Source organism: Lingula anatina, chromosome 5 (assembly GCF_051362555.1).
Source record: "Lingula anatina isolate TDL-2025a chromosome 5, LinAna3.0, whole genome shotgun sequence".
In the NCBI taxonomy this organism is placed as follows: domain Eukaryota; kingdom Metazoa; phylum Brachiopoda; class Lingulata; order Lingulida; family Lingulidae; genus Lingula; species Lingula anatina.
This window is the reverse complement of record NC_141771.1, coordinates 11,946,587-11,967,623: the sequence shown is the minus strand read 5'-3', so window position 1 is coordinate 11,967,623 and position 21,037 is coordinate 11,946,587. Positions and strand designations below refer to the sequence as shown.

At 37.7% G+C, this 21,037-nt stretch overlaps 1 protein-coding gene across 4 annotated transcripts; it reads right to left on the bottom strand.

Annotated features, from left to right (window-relative positions):
• Positions 1-395: 395 nt before the first annotated feature.
• Positions 396-13,366, bottom strand: LOC106180408 (uncharacterized). Of its 4 annotated transcripts, none has more exons than XM_013564389.2 (3): positions 13,176-13,366; positions 8,916-9,062; positions 396-1,735 (listed from the first exon to the last, which is right to left on the bottom strand). In XM_013564389.2, the coding sequence occupies exons 1-3, from the start codon at positions 13,222-13,224 to the stop codon at positions 1,536-1,538; spliced, it is 396 nt and encodes a 131-aa protein (XP_013419843.2). In that variant the 5' UTR covers positions 13,225-13,366; the 3' UTR covers positions 396-1,535. The 4 variants fall into 4 exon arrangements, with proteins under 4 accessions (XP_013419843.2, XP_013419844.1, XP_013419842.2 ...); XM_013564390.2 differs by lacking the exon at positions 396-1,735 and adding an exon at positions 2,834-3,548; XM_013564388.2 differs by lacking the exon at positions 396-1,735 and adding an exon at positions 4,504-5,259.
• Between the last annotated feature and the right edge of the window lie 7,671 nt (positions 13,367-21,037).

Below are 21,037 nucleotides of genomic sequence, written 5' to 3'. Positions count from 1 at the left end.
AATGTTATGGTTTACCGCACTCGCTTACAGTTATGACAATTTGATCAAACTCATTATTTTTTATTTATTTATAATTTATTTATTTATTTTGCTGTGAAGCAAGGCACGGTCTTCCTTACTATTAATTACAATAAAACAATACCGAAACTCTATCTCTTTTGAACATTATTTACAATTGAAACCCAACGACCAACGTCTCTGGCATGGAGTAGGATTCAGTCACGAGACTGAATCCTACTCCATCTTTTTTTTGTGTGTGTGTGTGTGTGGGGGGGGGGGGGGGGGGAGCCCGCACTCAATTGTTTATGTTGGATACAGGCCTGACATTGTGAGAAACCAATTGAAATAAGGAATTCCGTTGATATCCATTTTAAGTGACAACACTAAATCTTGAATATTGAAATATAATTCATTAGCATTGAATGTTTATTCAAATCTATGTACAACAACTGGAAGACAAAGATTGTTGCGATTTTCGTTAAAATATTTCCCTAAATATGCGTCTCTAAAACTGTCACTTGAATAAAACACTAAACACCTTTCTCCTGCCGCTACACTACCGTGTATACAATTGAACATTATTTCGTGCAAAAACTATTACGTTGTATGTGTATATCTTAAAACTTAAAAATAGGTATAAAATCCTATCCTTCAAACCTTGCATAGATTAGTGATCATTAGGGCGCACAAAAGAAAACAAGAACAGCTGATTTGATAGTGTCTCTATACCTATCTGAAATGTTGAAATGGGTTGACGATAAACAGATTACAATCCTTGCTTATTCACGAATGGAAGACATGGGTTTTGTGAAGCCCCTCTAAGCATATATCAATAAAATACATCAGGTGCAAATCATTAAGGTTAAGTTATAAAGTTGTCGTAGGCTTAACTAGCTACCTGGAGTAAATATGTATCTATTCATCAATATATCATTTGATGTAAGTAAAAATTAACTTCTAGTTATTCCCATATGTTTACGCACAAAAAGCTATACAAACACCACTGTGCTTTTAAATGTTTGTTGTCAATATAACATAATCCCCTTGGGCGGATATTTGCATTTATAAATGATAACGGAAATATCAGAGAGGGATGATACATTCTTCATTCTGAAATAAGCCGCCATCCTTAAAAGGTTCACATTAATTATTGCGCAAATGTCTAAAAATATGTGTCAATATAAACGATATACTTGCCGTTGCATAGTTGATCCCATAAAATCATTAAAATGTTGAAATAACTCTATTAATCCTTCGAGCATTGAGCAAGATTTGGATGACAGGTCGTAGCCTATCAGAGGAAAAATAACAAATGTAAGCCATAACTGACTAGCTTATTAAAACTTGTAACATCACACCATTTTATGTAGTGAAATACTTTTGTCAAAATCGAGGAGTATCATATCCAAATAGTGGCAATAGTTACCTCCACTCAACTTTGTGCAGTTGCCAAAGTTAATGTTGTGTGTTTCAAAAAGGACATGAAAATAAAAAACAAATTTCTGTTTCAAACTAAAAATGAAATTAAAACCGCATTAAAACAATCGCAGCAATATAGTAATCCCGCACATGATGGTCATCAGGACGACGCTAGTTGTCATGTGACTTCCAGAATTACATAGGTCCCCCTTACAGTAACACTGGTAACCCTTCAGATTTCCTTGTTGGTAGACGTTACATTTCTCATTTTGCATTGTGGTGGTGTACAAGCATTTCCTCTGTACGATCGTGTGACCTAAAAATTGGTAGTCAATAGTTAAAACGTGTCCGACAGCTACATTATTTTTGTTAAATTAATGTTAGGTCTACGCTACGGGAAGGCTACGGGAATCTGCACTTTCGAACGAGGAAAGAAAGGATAAGCCCCCCTATTTGCTCGCCGTCATTCGCCAGATGGGGTGATTCTACTGAAGTTATGTTGCGTTGAGACGTCGGGTTCTGCTCTGCATGAGACTTTCAAATATGATTACGGGGTGGTGATCAACGCCGGGCATACTAGCCTACTAACAGACGCACGGTGAGGAGTATGTAAGCCTATCGACCCGTTTAAATTACCCAAATATAATAATAACATCAGTTCGTAACTATCTAAGCTCAGTTCCAATAAACTCAGCAATAGCTGTTTCCACTTAGCAAATCTAGTTAGACGGCCGATCAAAGGTAAAATCAAACCAGTTATTCTATGTTAGGAGCGTAGTAGCGTTAGAACAGGCCTTCCTAAAAGAAGAAGATACCTTAGAAAAAAAGATGGACACATAGTTTCTGCACTACATTGTGGAGAAGGAATAACACCACTGACCGTCTTCCTGTTGGTGAAAAGGCCAATGGGTCAAAAGGAATAAAACATATTGATGGTTTAGGGTGGGAGGGATTATATTGTAGGGTGTATAAAACTTCCAGCGTGGAAAGAGGGGCGGGGTGTCTTGCACGTTTGCAAATATTCCATAAAATTACAATTAAAAAAAAAACGACAAACGCATCGCTTCTTATTGATGAGAAACGTCCACATACAAAAATTCCGTAGCACATTTCATCGCCTTGTAGCTAAATCCACTAACAGTGTTTTGAGATTTTATTATTTGATCAGTTCACCAGGAGACTGCTTCAGTTGAGAGATATCGGCTTTCCAGATGTTTTATGATTGCTTTTGTGGAGGCCATTATAATGGCCCACCTGGCAAATTCTTGTTGTGTTTGGTTACTAAGTTGTTAGATATATTCCTATAAACACAGCGGCGAGATCTACTATCAAAGTAAAAAGTTGCATTTTTTGTGAGAAATGTTTATTTGGGCGTCTAAATGTCAATTATAAAACTCATTTATCTGATCAGATGTGTGCTGAGCATAATAAAAAGCATTTTTATTGGTTTATCAACGAAAAAACGAGTTTTTTTATCCTCAAGCGTTTATGCTCATAATTTAGAGGCAGTGCTTCAAATTTGTAATACAGTAAAAACTAACTACATAAAAAAGAATTTCAAAATACAAGTATATGTATCTAGATACAAACAAAATCGTGCGAAAAAAACACCCACACAATCTACTTTCGTACTTCATCTGTAGTCTAGCCATACAGGCAATTTCTATCAGTTTAAAACAACAGAGAGACGTTCCGTTTCCAATCACTGTGGTCGCACATGTCCGAAAATAAGACAATTAAATTGTTAATACAGGACACCAGCCTCGTTACAGACTCCTCCTCTAACAGGGTAAAATCTGCATCTAGTGTTCACATCCACTTTTAGCTTTAAAGGTTTTCACTGCATAGCAGCGTCTGTCAGTAAATGTTCTTTTTCTCACTGCTGCAGAATGTCATTGTACAAGACTAATAATCTTTTAACGCCATCATTATTTAGAGGAGCCATCTCGAAAAGAACACTAGTGCCATAGTGATGAAGAAGTTGAAGGACATGCCACTTCCGGCGTTACATAGGTCCTTGTCCTTGCAGTAACAATGTTGACCCTTCAGTTGGTTCTGTTGATAAACAGCGCACTTCTCGTTTTGTTCAGTCGTAGTATAGAGGCACTTTCTGATAATCATACGGTGTCCTATGAAAATAAAGTTTCAACTACAGACAGAGCATTAAATGCCTTTTATTACAGGAATATGCGTCTTAAAGTAAAGTTTTTACCAGTTTTTTTTAAATTTTAATAGAAGTAAAGCCTGAACCAAAAACCAGCTTGCGTCAAAAAAGCCTATTTTGATGGAAAAGGCCAATGTTTGCGCCGACTACGAATACTTCGTTAAGCTTTAAAGCCACAGAAACCTCTAGAAGGCTAAAGCAGAAAGACGTATTTAAGTTGTATAACTGTGGTTACTGTTATGGTATTATCCTTCCCTCTGCCACTGTTGAACTATTGCAGAACATTCTGAAGGTTTCTCGACGGCGTCTCACACCTTCAACAGTCGTCTGTTTACCGTCCCTTCGTGCCATTCCTATTAGTTTATCCACAACCACATTAAGTTCACATATACACACGAGTAGATTATGTTCTACGAGTAAAAGGTTTTCCTTTTTATTTCAAAATACACGAGAACACATGCATAATTACCGTAGATCCCGAGGCTGCAATGTCGTGATGGTATTATCTTTCCCGACACTTCTACCGTCTTTTATCCTCGCCAGAGTGCCAGAGTGCGCATTGTTCCACTGAGGACGATATGGTATCTCTGGGCATTAAATTTTAGTTTGGCCTAACGTGATATCAGATAGAGCGAGAACCTTCTTGATTTCGTTATTGAATAATCGGCTCACATCACAGTCTAGAGTGAAATATGGCAAGAGTTTCAAAGAGTTTGCCTCAATTTTTAAATTTTTAGATTCTTATTTTGGAAGGGAGGTAACAACAATTTACCAGAATGCCCCCTGACAATAATAGACCCTTCTTGTCAATAAAATATTTTTCCAGCTCCTAATTTGTCCTTCATCTTGAAGAAACAATACGTTTGTTTCTTAAATAAAACAATCATAACACATTATTCTAGAAAAGCAGAAAATCAATGTGTATTTCTGTTCTAAATTAAGCGTTGGTATATGTTTATTTTATTTGAAATGCCTATGTTTGTTTTCCACAAGTAGTGTTATCGATGTAAATTCTGCATGCGCTTTCTGATTGTTAAAATATGTGTAATGGTAATTATAAATATTGTCAACTATTAATAACTTTAAAAAACTCCACATGGTCATAAATTGGCCGCGCTTAATACAATTTGAATGTTTCACATTTGAATTTAAAGTCATAAATACTACACAACACATTGTGACCAAAAATGGCCTGATCGTGGTCTTTGACCATACATTAGATAGATAAAGTTAATACTGAAAACGAGAAAAACTCTCTGAGAATTTTTCACTAAATATTCCTTGATCGAAACAATACGTCAATGAATCCAGTTATCGCACATAGTGTGATTGCACTGTCTTTTAAAATATAATACTTCATTATTTCAATTTTCCTTTTTTTCTATTTCACAACTGTTCTTAGAAGCTACACGTTTCTTTTCGTACAGCGTCCAAATAGTGACATTATAAAGTAAGAATCCATCGTGAAGTCTACAAAACCCTTTTCAAAATCATTCCTGCCACCGCAGCCGCCATAAGGAGGAGAGTGTTGAGGGCCACGTGACTTCCGGTGTTGCATAAATCGCCGCTTTTACAATAGCACTGGGATCCTTTGAGGTCGCCTTGCTGGTAGTTGTCGCATTTCTCGTTCTGTGCGGTCGTGGTATAGAAACATTTTCTCTGAATAACACGTTTGCCTACAGGATAAATGTACACGTGCTGAGAATGAATTGCATTTTTTTTTTCAATATACATTTTTGGACTTATATTGACTTCAACATTCACTTGTTCGTGAATGCTGTTTGCATGCAATCCGATGGCATGTCTTCATCTCAAGATAGTGATAAATGCTCGTGAAAGCCTAAAATCTCATGTAAATGTATGGTGAATATAATTATGAATGTACTTCATAAAATACAGTAGCTCTCCAAAACTATTAAGTTTGGACCGGGGCTTTAAAAGGAGCGAGAACCCAATTTTGGGAACTTCCCCATCCCCTGGCCCACTCTCCTCCCCTGCATCTGCCAATGCTTTTTGTCATGCATGCAAATCCGTGTCCCCCTCCCACTTCAGCCCTAGGGTAAGGTTGTTACAATACAAAGGACAGTAAGGCACAGAAGTTCAGAAAATAAGATTGACTTTGGTACAGGATATCGCCTTATAATGGTGTCGATATGCTAATAAGCTTTGTCGTAAATAAGTAGCAGAGTATTATAATATAACAAAGCACTGTCATGAATGATATCTATGGCAAAGAATTTTTTTCTTGTTGGGATTATTCGGACCATTTTTGTGTTTGGGTGTACAGTTGTATGTGTAAGCGGAGGGGTTGGGAATAAGGCCTTCAAATCAAATGCGAATGCGATCACGCCGGGATTATTCGGTCTAAAGTCATGCCCATCATGCAAATACAATGCGTCATTGGTTTCATTTTTAACATCATTCAGAATTCCAGAATTTACGCCGGGGAATAAAATCATGCCCATGCCGAACGTGCAAACAAACCCTGCAGTGCATGCTCTTATTACATTTAAAACACCACGTGTCGTCCAACACCACAACGCGCATGTCATATTGCACATAAACGATACCGCTGTAAAATTAGGCAGTGGTAAAACTTATCCTCCACACCCCGACCTTTCCATTCAAGATTAAATTTGAAGGAACAAAGATAAAACAACCAAATAATTTATTTTAGTACTTGGTGTATAAAAGTGGGGTCCATCACAAAAATGTGAAAATATACGCCAACAACAACATGTGTTCTGACAGGTTGTAAAAAAAACAAAAAAACGAGCTACCACGCTGTGACTCAATTATTGTTAAAAGTCCACCATACGGATTTTTTTTGCGCCAAACCTAATTTTTAACGAGAAAAAAGGCAATCTTCTCCTAGTCAGAAATAATTGCTCGACCTTTTCCTGCATGGCTGGAAGTCTTAATTTAAAAACTAATGTTCTAAACAAATCATTAAGACCATCATGTCTTTCTGATATAACTTCGGTTTTATCTTTTTAACGCTCTGAATTTAAGATGTAATAACTGGCTTTACAAAGTATTTTGACAAATACATAAGAATTTGGGACATTGTACACGCGTATAGTATACCATAAACCTTGTCATTAATTAGCTCACAAATCCACAGCTCAGCACCAGACAGAAGTGACGCCAACGTTGGGTAGGCCTAGTTCTTTTTCAAGGTAGTTACCAGCCTCTGACTGGGTTACCATACATAGATCGATCCATCTGGATCGATCTAACTCCCTGGGGAGTCTCACTAAATTGTTATGAACTAACCGGCTTAATATCTGCCACACCTATCAAATCAGCTAAGGGGTAAAGATAATTATCCCTTAACAGTTTTTCTAGGCGTGACAGACATTTCAGCCGTGAAAAAAGATGACAGCAATTTAGTGAGACCCCCAGGGAGATAGATCGATCCAAATATCTGTGGGAATGGTCCCTCAGTTTCGCATTTATACAGAAGATATCGTGGATGTTGAATGTGTCATGTATATGATACATATTCTTTAAGACTCATTGTGCCAATGATATACTGCGGTGCTTACAACTCCCATCAAAACTATGTGTAGGAGCATAGAGATAAAATTGTGACATCTATTCAATGCTGTATTTTTTTCAATCTGTGTTTGATGAACAATTCCTGTGAAGGAAAAAACATAACAATATCGCCCTCTTAAAACCAGTTGGCCGAAATACAGTGACAAAAGTCAGATAAGACGACTAAAAATAGCAGCAACTAAAACTGAGAAAGCCAGCACTACGAGGTTTGTGTTGACGCCACTTCCGGAGTTGCAGAGGGCTCCGGTACACATGCAGTGGATTCCCCGTAGATTTCCCTGAGTGTAGACCTTGCAAGTGTCCGTCTGCGGAGTGACTGTGTAAAAGCACTTCCGGATGACCACCCTCTTGGCATCTTGGGTCTTCTTATCTAACAACGACACGGTCACGTGAGTTCTACTACTTCCGGTACACGCCTCACTATACGCAACAACAAAAACCAACCGTTTTTTAATTTGCTTGACTCAGAATATCTTGATTCTCATTTAATTCGTTTCTGGTTTGTACTAAATGACCCAGATATCCTCAGTTCGAAAGATTTATATTTGTGATGATTTCCTTTAATCCACATTTTCCGAAGAAGAATTGTACAAGTAGCTAAACAGAATAACGGTTTGTTTTCATTTGCTATCATAATACGCAAACACATTTGCTTTTAATTTATGTTGCTATTAAGCTCACTGCAAATACGAACAGCACTTCAAACAAGAAGACAGATTCAAAATCTACGTAAATGTCAAACGCAAAGAGTAAGCTGGTTTGTTTTCTTTTTAATGCAAGTTAATATGATATTCAATTTATTATTATTTTTAAACAATTCATGTTATTTTTAGCTTTTGTTCTAAGGAGTGTTTGACAAAAAGGTACCTTAATAGATCAAAACCGCATTTGACGGCATTTCCGTTAGGTGGCAGCACCAGCATTTTTAAGACACGAATGTGAGCACACAGTGAAAACACGCAAGTTCACGTAGTCAAACAGCAAACGATAAACAGCACACGTGTGAAAACCTCTCGGGTTAAAACTTACTTCCAACTTGAAGACTTCGAGCTCTCAATGGGGTTAAGGGCTGCGTGAAAGTCAATCACAGGTCAAGGTCAAACTACACTAATAACGTTTTTCAAACTAGAAAAGACTGCAGGAAGACTCTAGGAAAGTGACAAAAAGAGGCGATGGCGTTTAGAACCGAGTACATGGTGTTTATCTCCAAGGTTACAGCAGGGCAGTGAAAAAGGTGAGAATATTCACTGAGGAGTCTTTAGGCAAAGAGCAGCATTTTGCGGAGTAATATCATGCTAAATGTAGCCAATGGGAAGCAGGCACTACGCTAAAGAGTACGTACATAAACATAGTTATTAGCATCGTGGTTAGGGCATGAAGTGTAGGTTAGTATGTTAGTTAGCAAAGCATGAAGCAAAACTTAATTATATAAAGTTAGAATAAAACTTATGAGAAAAAAAATCTATCTAAACATACAATGTCAAAGTAAATGTCATTTTAACAAATAAATGTCATTTAACAAATAAACAATTAAAGAAAAATATCTGAAATTATGACCGTCAGATAAACACCGTACAAAATTAACCAAAACCCATTTAAGCATCCAAATTGTGAATATCATTTCTATTGTATCTATTTTACTGGCAAAGTCTATAAAATTATCACATTTTAAAACATCTGCAAAGCGTAATATTTAATGTTAACCACAACCAATGCCAAACAGGCCCCCAACAAGTAAGTTATAGCACCGGTTCAAATAGTCAGCACGTACCAGTTCCAATGTGGGTGGCGTCGATCTTCATGCAGCCGTTGGTGTTGGGGCAGTCTTGGACGTAAGCAGGGTCGTCTGCTGTAGCCGCCAATGTCTCACCGCAGTTAGGGTCGCCGTTGTTGCAGACGTAGCATTTGATGGCGGTCCCTGTATTGCAAAGATATTGATATCATTATGTATTTCACAGGTGAGATATAGTATATATATAGGGGTATTTTTTGTCTTTATGTATTCTAGTATTTACTGGCATACCATAGCACTAGGGTACACCTCAGTTTTCCCATTCTAATAGAAATGCGACGTTTGTCGCAACTATCGCATTGTGAACACGCAGAGGTAATCATTTTCGCAGTTCGTTTTTAAGGATCTGTTTCCTAGCATAAAGAAGTATCGTTTGTGACACGGATTATACGCACAATCCTGAGCGTTTGAAATATCCTTGTTTCCAGCTAATTAAAATGAAGATATAAGCAGCGTAGGCAATTACTTTTGAACATACTCAAAACATTGTATCTCTATCCGGGTACTCCAATGTTTGACTGTGTCCTCGAGATGAATACGACGTAAGTCCAACAAACCCCTGCCTTTGTCTGCGTATAGGCAATTTTCCTAGAACTAGTACGTTGAATCTTGATGCTATACGCGTGTTGTGTCAGTACCTTCATCTCTTTCTTTAGCACATCCGTTTGTCCCCAAATTTATGCTAAATAATCAGGACCTTTACATTTTTGTTTCTCGACAGGGAAGGGCAAAGGACTGAAGATAGAATAGTAAGACGAGACTGTGGAATTTCTTAAACCGCGTAACCTTGTAGGAGTGCTAGTTGTAGTATTTATCAATTAAACCCTTTCCGCGTTTAAATATTGACGACATAAAAATCTTGTTAATAATCGTTTAAATAAATACATAAAAGACAAAAACATGACGACGAAAAAGAGGGAACCCGCGTTGATGTATTCATGGTGTTTATCACGAGTGAGAGCGATTGCTTCATTTGCTGAAACCAACATTTATACTACATGTAGTATGTAAACAATATTTCACAGACGTTTTGTATCCAACCGAAGCCCCAGCTTATATAAACAAAATCACACTTGAATCTCAAGGCAAAAGAAATAGAAAACATGAATGTGCCTCTCGTCAATGTCACTTACTTATGATGACAAAAGGACGGGGGACTAAAAAGACCCAGTTGCGAAAATTATTTCAATATTGATATCTGTTCAATATCCCTTAACCTGTTTTTTTTTTTAACTCAAAATATTTTTCTTAGATCAGAAGGAAATTCAGACAAATAAAACATCGATATTTAAAGTGCATCTTATTCTATGACCCATACCCGTTTTGTATTGGGTTAAAATAGCCCCCACAATGAACGCTAAATGTTCTAATTTCCTCGTCCTACATGGCCATTTACATATGTTAACAGGACAGATAATATTTAGCTCAGTACACATGGTATAGTATCGGGTACCTGCCATGTTGTTGACACAGAAGATAATAAATACTGCGACTATCGCGTGTTTCCTTGCCTCCGGCTCTCTGCTATCTGTGGTGACATATATCAGTGCGTGGCCAGGAGAAATGTGTGGGAATGGGTTCAAAAATTAAATAAGAAAGCACGCTCTGTAGAAATTGTCTAAAGTGATGGGACCCCCCACCCCCCTTTCTCTCTCCCTCTCCCCCCCTCTCTCTCTCTCTCTCTCAAACAGTGCTTTCGAAAAAAGTCAAATAATACACAAAGGTAAATAAATGATATAAGAGAGGTTTCTGCACAGCATAAATGATAAACTGCATAAAGTATTCCAGACACTGGCGTGACAGACCACATGAACACCGTGCGCATCTCTTCATAAATCATTCGGTAAAATGACTTGAAAATAGTGCGATATATTTCTGCGTTCAAATGTCAGAAGTGTTCATCGTGTCTAGAAAACGTGTCTCTTCCAAATTTTCCAAACATTACATTGCGTCTTAAACGAGTCGAATTAAATTTCACCTTCAGCTTTCTGTATCAAGCTGTCAAGACTATTTACATTAAACAACGCCTTTAATAGGTTCTTTCTTTTGCGGTCTTTAAGCAAACATTTTTACACACCTGTTACAAAGAACAGGTAATAAACTTTCACGTCACCAGTACCCCGCCTGGAATAACATTATACAGCGCAGGTAGGTAGACATGGTGAACAATTGAACTTAATTACATACAATTAACTTCACACTCTAAACCCCAGCGGTCATTTCTCACTTGAAAATATAGGGCTAGACTTTGTGATGTAACATTCTGGTCAGTTTATATTGTTTGGGGAGACCCCAAGCGTTACGTGTCAACACGCATACTGCTGCTTCTGTATAAAAAGTGCACTCCAGTTGGAGAACTATTGCCATTACAATCAGTCAGAATTTTTAACCGCTTGAGCGGGCCCAGACTGTCACAGACAATGGGAATAGTCTCATGTTTGTCTCCCAACAGCACGTTCAAATGGACAAGCAAAATGGGAAAGGGTTTCGTTTATCGGTTGTTCAATATGAGTAGCGTCGCCAAGCCAAAAGTTGAGAGTCGCTCCACTTTGATAAGGATACGAATAGTTAAGATACTTGCAAACACAACATGGAGTTAAGTTGAATTTGGTTTAACTCTCACGGACAGTTTTTTGGTCCAGTGTTTTTGTCGTATTCCGGTTAAAATAAAAATACTGAGCCATTTCATTAGAAGTTATACAGGCGAAAAAGAAATTTATGGGCTGCAATAAACCAAAATCAAGTGGACAATGATAACGCAAGTTTGATAAATAAACAGGGTTAGTTATGAATAGAGTTGGTTTGTAGTCATAGGCCTCAGTGATAACTGAATGCTGTTTAATGGGGGTGTGCAGACATCAATGTTGTCTTTACTAACTTTCACTGTATCCACGAATTGTGAATGGACTGCGTTTTTAATATCCACAAACGGGAGTTGCAAATAAGACTTCTCAGTCAGTGGTCATTTAGATATATATATCTCATATATTAAGCAAGGCTGCAATGGTAGTCTATTTAAATATATTGCTACATCGGTTTATAATATATTTTCAGCATTACAATGGCATATGCAGCATAACTTCGGTCTAAATAAATATAAATTTTTACACAAAAAAATTAAAGTTTTCTTTGATCCAAGCTCAAGCAGTGGTAGTCCAGGGGTGTGACTGAAATGCGCAATACACTGCAACCGCCATGTTGGCGAGTAGCTCTTCTTGGCCAGTAATATATCCAAGAAGAGCCACTCACCAACTTGGCTGCCAACTGGGCAATATTAAAGTCTTGCTGATTTGTTAAGTTATATCAACAATATTACTTACCCAGTAATATAGGTTGTTTTTATATCACCCTACTTTGCTGGGAATGGTCATTTCTTTTGTGTAATTGCAACTGGATTTGATTTTTGAAGTGTATTGCACTGTGTTGCGCTGTATTGCGCATTTCAGTCACACCGGTAGTCCAGTTAAAATAGTGTGCTTGTTTTATAACAAGAAAGCCGTTAATATTTCTGGCCTATGGTTACATCACATAAGACAACTAAGGCTTTGTTATGAAGTGAAGTAGACTTAATTTTGTCTTAGATATTAGATCAATTTTCGAGCTGAGATTTCTCTTGTGAAACAAGACCTTGAACTCTCTTTAGCATGCTACGTGGACTGTTAACCAACGTGTACCATACAACGAGAGGCCCGACTAGTTTATTAAAAACAAACACAAGGGTCTCAGCACTTACAATAGAAACTTTACTAGGTTCATTCTCTGTCGTGGTTACTAAAATGCAAGCTGAATACTTAAACGATGTCTCGAGCACTTCTTCCTGTGATTTAAATCCATGATATTTTGACGGTGAAATACACAAAAACTTACTACATCAGTCATCTTTTCCTTTCGAGGTCCATCATCAGAAATAAAGCCACATTATCACGAGGACTTACTCGCTATCGTAACAGACTAGAACTAGTTTATATTGGTTGTGACTATATTAAATCTAGAATATAAAACTCATGTGTTGTGAAAGTTACGACGCCCAGGTGGCACATTGAACTTATCTAACCCCATACTCTTTCAAACCAACCTGTTGATTTCATTACACAGGCACATGGGATGGAAATGAGGTCACGAAAATTACGTACATTTTGCTTGTAGATTTCAACGTTCAAGTGGACCTATCTCAGTCCTTCTTCGCTACAGAGCGTCCTTAGCTGCGTCTAAAAAATACCCAGAGATCAGTCAACTTACCCACAGACAGGAAGCCGAGGAATGAGAGGGCAAATACGAGAGATTTCATGATGATTATCAAGGTGATTCTGGCAGTCGCAGTCGCAGCACTAGCGTCTCTCTCCAGTCAGTTGTTCTTGTTTAGAGTCGCAGTGGGTCAACTTGCAAATTTGAATGACGTCATCCAGGGGTCAATGCTGCACCCGTCCCGGTTCCGCTAAGAAGCGCCGCGTCACCGGTGGATGTGACACTTATCCCGTGCAAGTTATATGAGAGAATTTCAGTTTGTAGAAATGTTGTCGGGTTGTGTTGGGATGTGGCTAGTGTTGGATCTTTCCAGCATGAAGTATTTTGTCTAACATGGGAGAATTTGCGGTTTACGATACAGTGCTTCCATTAACAGTTTGAAAGCCACATAATGATGAGTGTTACACCTTTAAAGATTTCAATATTCCTGGATATTTGTCCTTTTTCTCCGTATACCAAATCCAAAACCGTTATCAGTATTACTATCCATAAAGAAGTTTCTGAGTTTCTAATTTTTGAGGCACTATCATAATAGAGATAGCCACTGAATTTCTCTGGTGACGTTGGAAATGAGAAAATTTCGAGTCAAAAACAAGGGTTGGATGGAAAAACCTTGGTACTGAAATTTCTAGAAATTCCATAATTTTTTCGCAATGTTAACGGCCAACGCGCATTGTAGGCCTATGCCATTTGATATCAGGAAACCATGGCTTCAAACCCAATCTTTACATTTACTTTGACAAGAAACGACCGAAAAAATGAAAACATGGTTTGACTGATCAACCCCCAGAGACTATTTATAATTTTCAACTTCTATAGCAATGTGGTTTTTATAAATTAACTTTTCATCGAATTATAGTTCTGTAGGCTAAATTTAGGTGCTGTGGTTATTAAACCTTTATACATATACACCATGTATCAGGGCCCTCCATTGATATAGAGCTAAGATCTAATAAACGGATATATTAGATCTTAGTATAGAGTATATACACGAGAAGCGAGGAAGATGATACTGAGTTTTAAAGGAATAAAAAAAGAAATTGTTAAATAGATAAACGAAATGAAATGAATTGATTAAAGAATACAAACGCTAATTTTTTTTAAATGTCATATCCGATAGACAACTTTTTGTCAAGTGAAAGCTCCACTTCCGGTGATGTGATGCTTGGTTTCTTCAATTCATTGTGTTAGTTGTGCCTAAAATTTGGAATGTGTTCTCCTCCATCGTTGACGTCGGAATGAAGGTCCGCGCTTCATTTCGTCAAGGGGTTATAACTCCTTGATTTCGTTCAAAGAATGTCATTTTTTCTTCAGTCAGCAGCTAATATTGAGATGTTGACTGAAGAAAAAATACATCATTCTTATAACATAACACAGCTAATGAAATTCTTCTCTGACTTCATTTTGTTCACTGTGAATCAATATTTCTATTCTTTCGTGAGAACTTTTCTGTTAATTGACTTAGACAGATGTCGGAAAAGGCGGATATGAGACACACGGAAGCGTGTACCTCATACTTCAAAATACCACATTCTGTAAAAAAAAAAAAAAAAAAAAAAAAAAAAAAAAAAAAAATCTGCTGATTTTTTCTTACTTTGTCATTTTTGTTGACTAGGAAATTACACTGGCTGCGTTCTGGTTGCATGGATAAGGCGTCGTAGGGCTACTTCAAGGACGAAGTAGAGAATCTGGAAATTCATTAACTTATTATGGTGAGTGTGTGTGTGTGTGTGTGAAGTAGGCGGGGGACGGGGGGCGCAATGTAGCATAGCTCAGCCATCACACTTGCTTACATCAGTCACATCATTGAGAATTCACCAAAAATGGCTGAGGCTAGGAAAAATTGAAATAACGCGCTTATAGTTTCACGGTAGCTTCAATTACATTGGATTGAATCATAGTATAGCATGATATGCACTGTGTGCCGATAATAGTTTTCACGCCGTTTCACGATAGCTTCCATTACATTGTATTGGATCATAGTATAGCATGATATGCACTGTCTGCCGATCTTCATATAAAGCAAGCTAGTTTTTCGTACATATATTTATGCACACTTTTTAAAGTTAAAATGAAATAGACCGAGTATGGTCAATGCAAGGTGGGCCTGGTTTTGAGTAATTTGAACAGTTGAGCTCCGTCCTACATTTTGACCCACTTACATCTAGCTACCCTAACCTGTATGAACGTAAAGGAGGGGAGAGTCTCGGCTATGCGGATCCCCTGGTTCCCCAAGCCGGTGTGACAGGAATGGAAGTCTGGAGTCCCATATGATTAGCACAGGTTATGGTTAGTTGGGGTGTTGGGTTTAGTACATGTATACGGGACGAATGTCACCTACAGGTATAAGAAGTAATGGAAAACGGATTCCTAGCGGACTTCTATTCCTGTCACACCAGCATTTCCTGTATGGTAAAGCATCAATTTAATCAAAAGTTAATCAAAACCTTGCAATTGATTCTATATCCACACGTCAGTGTTTGGAGTATTGTTCTCTGACACCGACTTGATTACAATTAGAATTCCTGTCGTCACCCACGCCGCCTCTGGTTCGTTTTAGCTGAAAGCAGTGTGAGACCTACTACTCTGTGATAAATAACAGGAAGAGAGTGAGACGAGAACATTTTTGCCTTTTCTTTTTTAACTGTCTTTCATTTTTGTGTATAATATCTCTTATATTTCATTGAATTTCATTTTAACTAATATTATTTCATTTCATTTTATCACATTTTATTTTATCTCATATCATTTGTTGCTCAGGGATATTGATAATAGCGAGTTGTTAATAATAAATCAATATCGGAGACGAAAATTTAAAAAGTCTTGGAGACGAGATAAAAAAAACTGATAAGTAACTCAGCCTTTCCAGGTTGCGACTCGAAAGCTTAAAAAAAAACTCCAGGCACCATCATAGCAGTTTGGTTGCAAATGATTATTTTCCATTTTTGTGTCCCTGGATAAAGCGCCGAGCACAATGAGCTTTGAGATCGAGGGACAACATGACCAACGACAAGCAAAATCAATTTTTGTTTTCCGGAGTTTTTACCATTTGCGGATACAGGCCTTAAAAAAACGCTTCCCTTTATTTAAAAGAAATGCTTCTTTTGGGAAATTCTGACGTAATTCTATAAACATAATGCAGATTTTCTTCCCTTTGAGAAACAAGGGACCCGAATCCCCGCTTTAGTTTATGAAAAGAGGACAGGCTGTGGCTCGTCTGCCAAAAGAACAAGCAAATAATTTACACGAGGAAAAGCGGGATCAATCCAAGTATTATATCTGTATACTCCCCCCCCCCCAAATTTCCGTTATTATTGCTGCTCTCTAGGTTGGACTTCTGCCTCAGGCTTTAATCATTTACAGCGGTGTTCAATTTTCAAGATTTTCAAAATATGATAAATAATTGATAGAATTTGCACATTTTATACAAATGTTTAGTCCCGAATTTTAATTTAATTAAGTTGTCAACTTCCATCGTGAAAGAAAAAAGATGAATACAGAAATGTATATTCTTCAGCAGTCACGGCAATTGCAGAGTTACCTACACATGCACACCTAAAACGACCTTCAACTGACCTTCAAATCAACTGTTCAATCAGGTAGGCCTACTAGTAATGTGTCAGGGACGCAAAGCCTGGTTCAAAATAAGACGTGGCAGTGACGGAAACTTCAAAAAGGATTAATTTATTTTGTGTTGTCTTTCACCATATAAATCACGTTATCTAACAACAGGATATTGAAATTTCCCAAATCTTAAGTATCATTCCTCGCAGGAGCCCAATACCTACTCTGTCACAAACCTGATGAGTAATTACATGAATGTTATGCAACTTTACTTGCAGCATAGTGAATCCTTATTTCACATACAAAAAATATTTAAATGTCAGATGACGTCAATTGCGCCATTTACGATAGTACAGTTGTTTTAAGACACGAGTTTATCTTATGCATAACGTTACTTGGAAAGATACATAGGCTCTATTCCCATAGATTTTAGATCGATCTATCCCCGCGGGGAGTCTCACTAGATTACTTTCAGATAATCCGACTTAAATGTCCGTCCCGCCTACTACAAGCTGTAAGAGGGTAATTAACTTTCGTGTCCGCCCGGCTGACAGCTATTTAGCGTGAACCCCCAGGGAGTTAGGTCGATCTAAAGTAGGTCGATCTAATCTATGGAAATGGGGTGCTAGTCTCTGAAAAAAAAATGCATTAAAGAAAGAAAGCTCCACCCACGTTTGATTTCTAGTTCTTAATAACAGTTGCTTCTATAAGCAATGTTCAGGCCTACCCAACTACCAGACTCGGCAGCGAACGATCCTGAATTCACCAGTAGATCGGACCATACTACTAGTTTTCAAGGTGTGCGTCAGTACGCTCTTGGAAGTATTACACCCCATTTCCATAGATTTTTAGATCGATCTATCCCTGTGGGGAGTCTCACTAGATTACTGTCAGCTTGGCCAGCTTAGGCGTTTGTCCCGCCTACTAAAAGCTGTCAGGGGATAATTAACTATGGTGCCCGCTCGGCTGACTGCAATTTAGCGTGAACCCCCAGGGAGTTAGGTCGATCTAAAACTTAATCTTTAGATCGATCTAAATCTCTGGGAAAGCACCCTTAGACGCGACACCGCTCTTGCCTAGTACGCGATGTGATAGCGACTATTCTGAGCGGGGTTGGAAAGTAGTGCATATCATCTCAAAATTTACTCCGAGGTATGATACTGTGAAATACGTACTGACACACACCTTGAAAACGGGTAGTGTGGTCCGATCTACCGGTAAATTCGGGATCATTCGGTGTCGAGTATGGTGGTAGGGTAGGCCTACATGTAGTTACCGAAATGCTAAGAGACAGAGCTGCGTTTTCAGTCGTCTATCTCACACTCGCGTCTCAGTAGGTGTACTTCATCCAGGGAAGAGGTGGGGAATACCCTCTTGGTTTACCAATCGCCAATATTAAAACAACTCAATCAGCAAGAATTGAAAGCAATTAGTCCTTGACCAAAATTACTATAACTCGAATGCTATAGTCCCAAGAATCACTCAGATTTGGGAGGGTAAATCACACATCACGCTTTAAAAATTCACACCAATCACGTGGATCAGTGAAATCCCATAATCACGTTGTACTCCAGTATTTGGTTTCTAAAAACGTATCACACTTTTACATGTAAAAAGTAAGACAAATCAAGCGGAACGCAGAAGGTCGAATACAGAGGCAGATTCCTATATTTTACTAGTGATGAAAATCACTCCACACTTGTGTTGATATATATTTACTGTATTGGGGTCTATACACGTAGGTGTGTGTGTGTGTGTGTGTGTGTGTGTGTGTGTGTATTAAAATATCACTTGTGCCAACTCTTTGTGTGTGTGTGTGGGGGGGGGGGGGGGAGGGTCTGTAAACGTTAACTTTCACAAATATACAACAAATACAAAAAATGTAGAAAACGTTGTTATGACATCCAACATTTGGAAATGAAATTTTGAAATTTAATAGAACTGAGCTGGCTAGTAGCCCTGATGGGGATGGGGCTTCGGGTTCATATGGACTGACTAAAAAGGTGTCTTTAGGCTACGTCGACGTCCAATTTAAGATTTATATCTGGTCCTTAATTCTTATTGAAAAATGAAAAAAATATTTATATCCTTAAATCTTTATTGCAAGTTCTCCAAGTCCTCACCAGATTATATAAAATCATAATAATCTGTGATTTTATCAGTTTTGAACAGCAAACCAAGTCATTAACGTAATACTCACTTGATAATTGAAGAGAAAAATAATAGCTGTCTTAATATTGTCAACCTTGAAGAAGATCAAAGATATTATTATTCGTTCATTCATTCTCTCAGGCCATTCTCCAATTACGATCTGTCAACGTGGAAAAAATAGCGTACGGTGATTACTCACCAAATTCAAACACTTCACTCATTCCAGTGTTTCTGTATCTTATGGTTTATAATTTTATCTAAATATATTTTAATCTATATATTTATATATTCATTTTCGTTACTCACAAAAACTGAAATAGTCCGCGCTTTTGGAAACCTTGAAATCATCGCTCAAATGCACTGCTTAGTAACTAGAAAAATGTTAAGGGAGAAATGTTTGCTCCGATTGGAGCAAGCATTTACCGTAGTAAGGAGCAGCAACAGGAGACTACACCGCTATGACAACAATCAGAGTTTTCATTAGTCTCCTTTTTGTGTCTTTATTGCAAGGAGACTGAGCACAACGCTTCACCATTAAGCCCATTAGCCGTGGGTTTCAGACGATGTGTGTCATTTGGTCCCAGCGTACCTGCAAAGAGCGACTGTCATTTCTATCGCAGATTGATCGATCACGGGGAAACGCCACATATCCAGGGCCATCTGCACAGCAAAAGAACACAATGGCTGCCGCTTCCATGATCATAGCCTGTGTCAGCCGTGATCAAGTGTCGGTCTTGGGTTCTTTATACTTTGTCTTGCACTACAGACACTATAGATCATACAGTATACATTGTATCAACGGAGTTTTTATATTGCGGTTGATTTTGACTACTGACATGTTGAGAGTGTTAAGAACAAGTCTAATTTCTGCATTCTAAAGTGACTTTATTTTGTTAACATTGTTCCAAACTCCTAAAGGATTCCTCTGTGAATCTGCCTGGAAGTGCCATTTACGTCAGTGAATAAGTGAGTGACCCTAAAGAGCGGACAGTCCCTTTTTATACCTTTTTGACCACCACACCAAAACGATAGACAAACTCCAACCCCTACGTCACAAATTTTACGTTTATTCCACCCCTCAAGTTCCTTTAAAGGTGATGAACGACATAAATCCAATCAGCTTATTTTATTTAACTCCGGGAATCGCTTCTTGCTTACTTATTATTTTTATTGTATAACTTTTTCATCCATCCTTTTCACGAAAGGCCGGACGCTAATGATAACCGCTACCCAAAAATCTTCCAACAATTCTGGTAGTGCACCTGAGAAAGCTCTGAATTTAGGTTTAACACTTAACATCAATATTCGTATATGCAGCAATACATTTCGTATTGAAAAATCTAAGTTAAAACAATATTCTATGCTGTTCTTTATGAAATTGACACGTGTAAATAAAATCCGTATACCCTGTAATAGATAGGAAAGATAGATATATAAATTGGAAACACCCGAAGGTTTAACAGTGTTTTTGGACAGCAGTATTCATGTGTGTTTCTTTCTTTTTACTTACTTGAAGAAAACAGGTTAAGTTGTAGTGTTAGCAAGAAAAAACAAACAACCTCATTTCTTGGAAATTTTCTTATTCACACTTTGTTATTGCCACGCTGATTCCCAGCTACAGGAAATTTAACGGACTTGTGGTTAGATGAATAGATAAAAATACATCTTTTCTTCCAAATACTCTTTCTGCTTATCTGAATCTGTCATATTTCTGATGAGATTTTCAAAACCACCGTCATAACGATTGTATTTTCAGCAGGGAACGTAAGTAAGGGAAAGCAAGTAAACGCGTGATCTGCAAAACGTTGCAATGTTTGTTGAGTGACAGGTACTCTCCAACCAGAGTGCACCCCCCCTTCACTCAGGAAAAAAAGACTTTCGGCTGCAAAGTCGGTTATAACTGGTAAAAATGTAAAATACAGAAAAGGTCCATTGAAAACATTTTGTTTAGCCGCCAATTACCCGATATAATGTTTTTAAACTTACCGTCTTGATTTTGACAGTTAGTTCTGAAATATTGATAACGAGGCTATGTAATTTTATAAATGAGAATATGAAACGCGTAGAATAAAAAAATTGGCGCAGACATATCATAATTTCGATTTGTTTTAAGAATCTTTGATAATAACAAACATTGAATA

Coding starts and splice junctions, on each gene's coding strand:
- LOC106180408 (XM_013564387.2), bottom strand. CDS start 13,224: ATGAAATCTCTCGTATTTGCCCTCTCATTCCTCGGCTTCCTGTCTGTG. Junction 9,063..13,175: donor CCTCGGCTTCCTGTCTGTGG/GTAAGTTGACTG, acceptor TTTGCAATACAG/GGACCGCCATCAAATGCTAC. Junction 7,515..8,915: donor CGCCACCCACATTGGAACTG/GTACGTGCTGAC, acceptor TGTCGTTGTTAG/ATAAGAAGACCCAAGATGCC.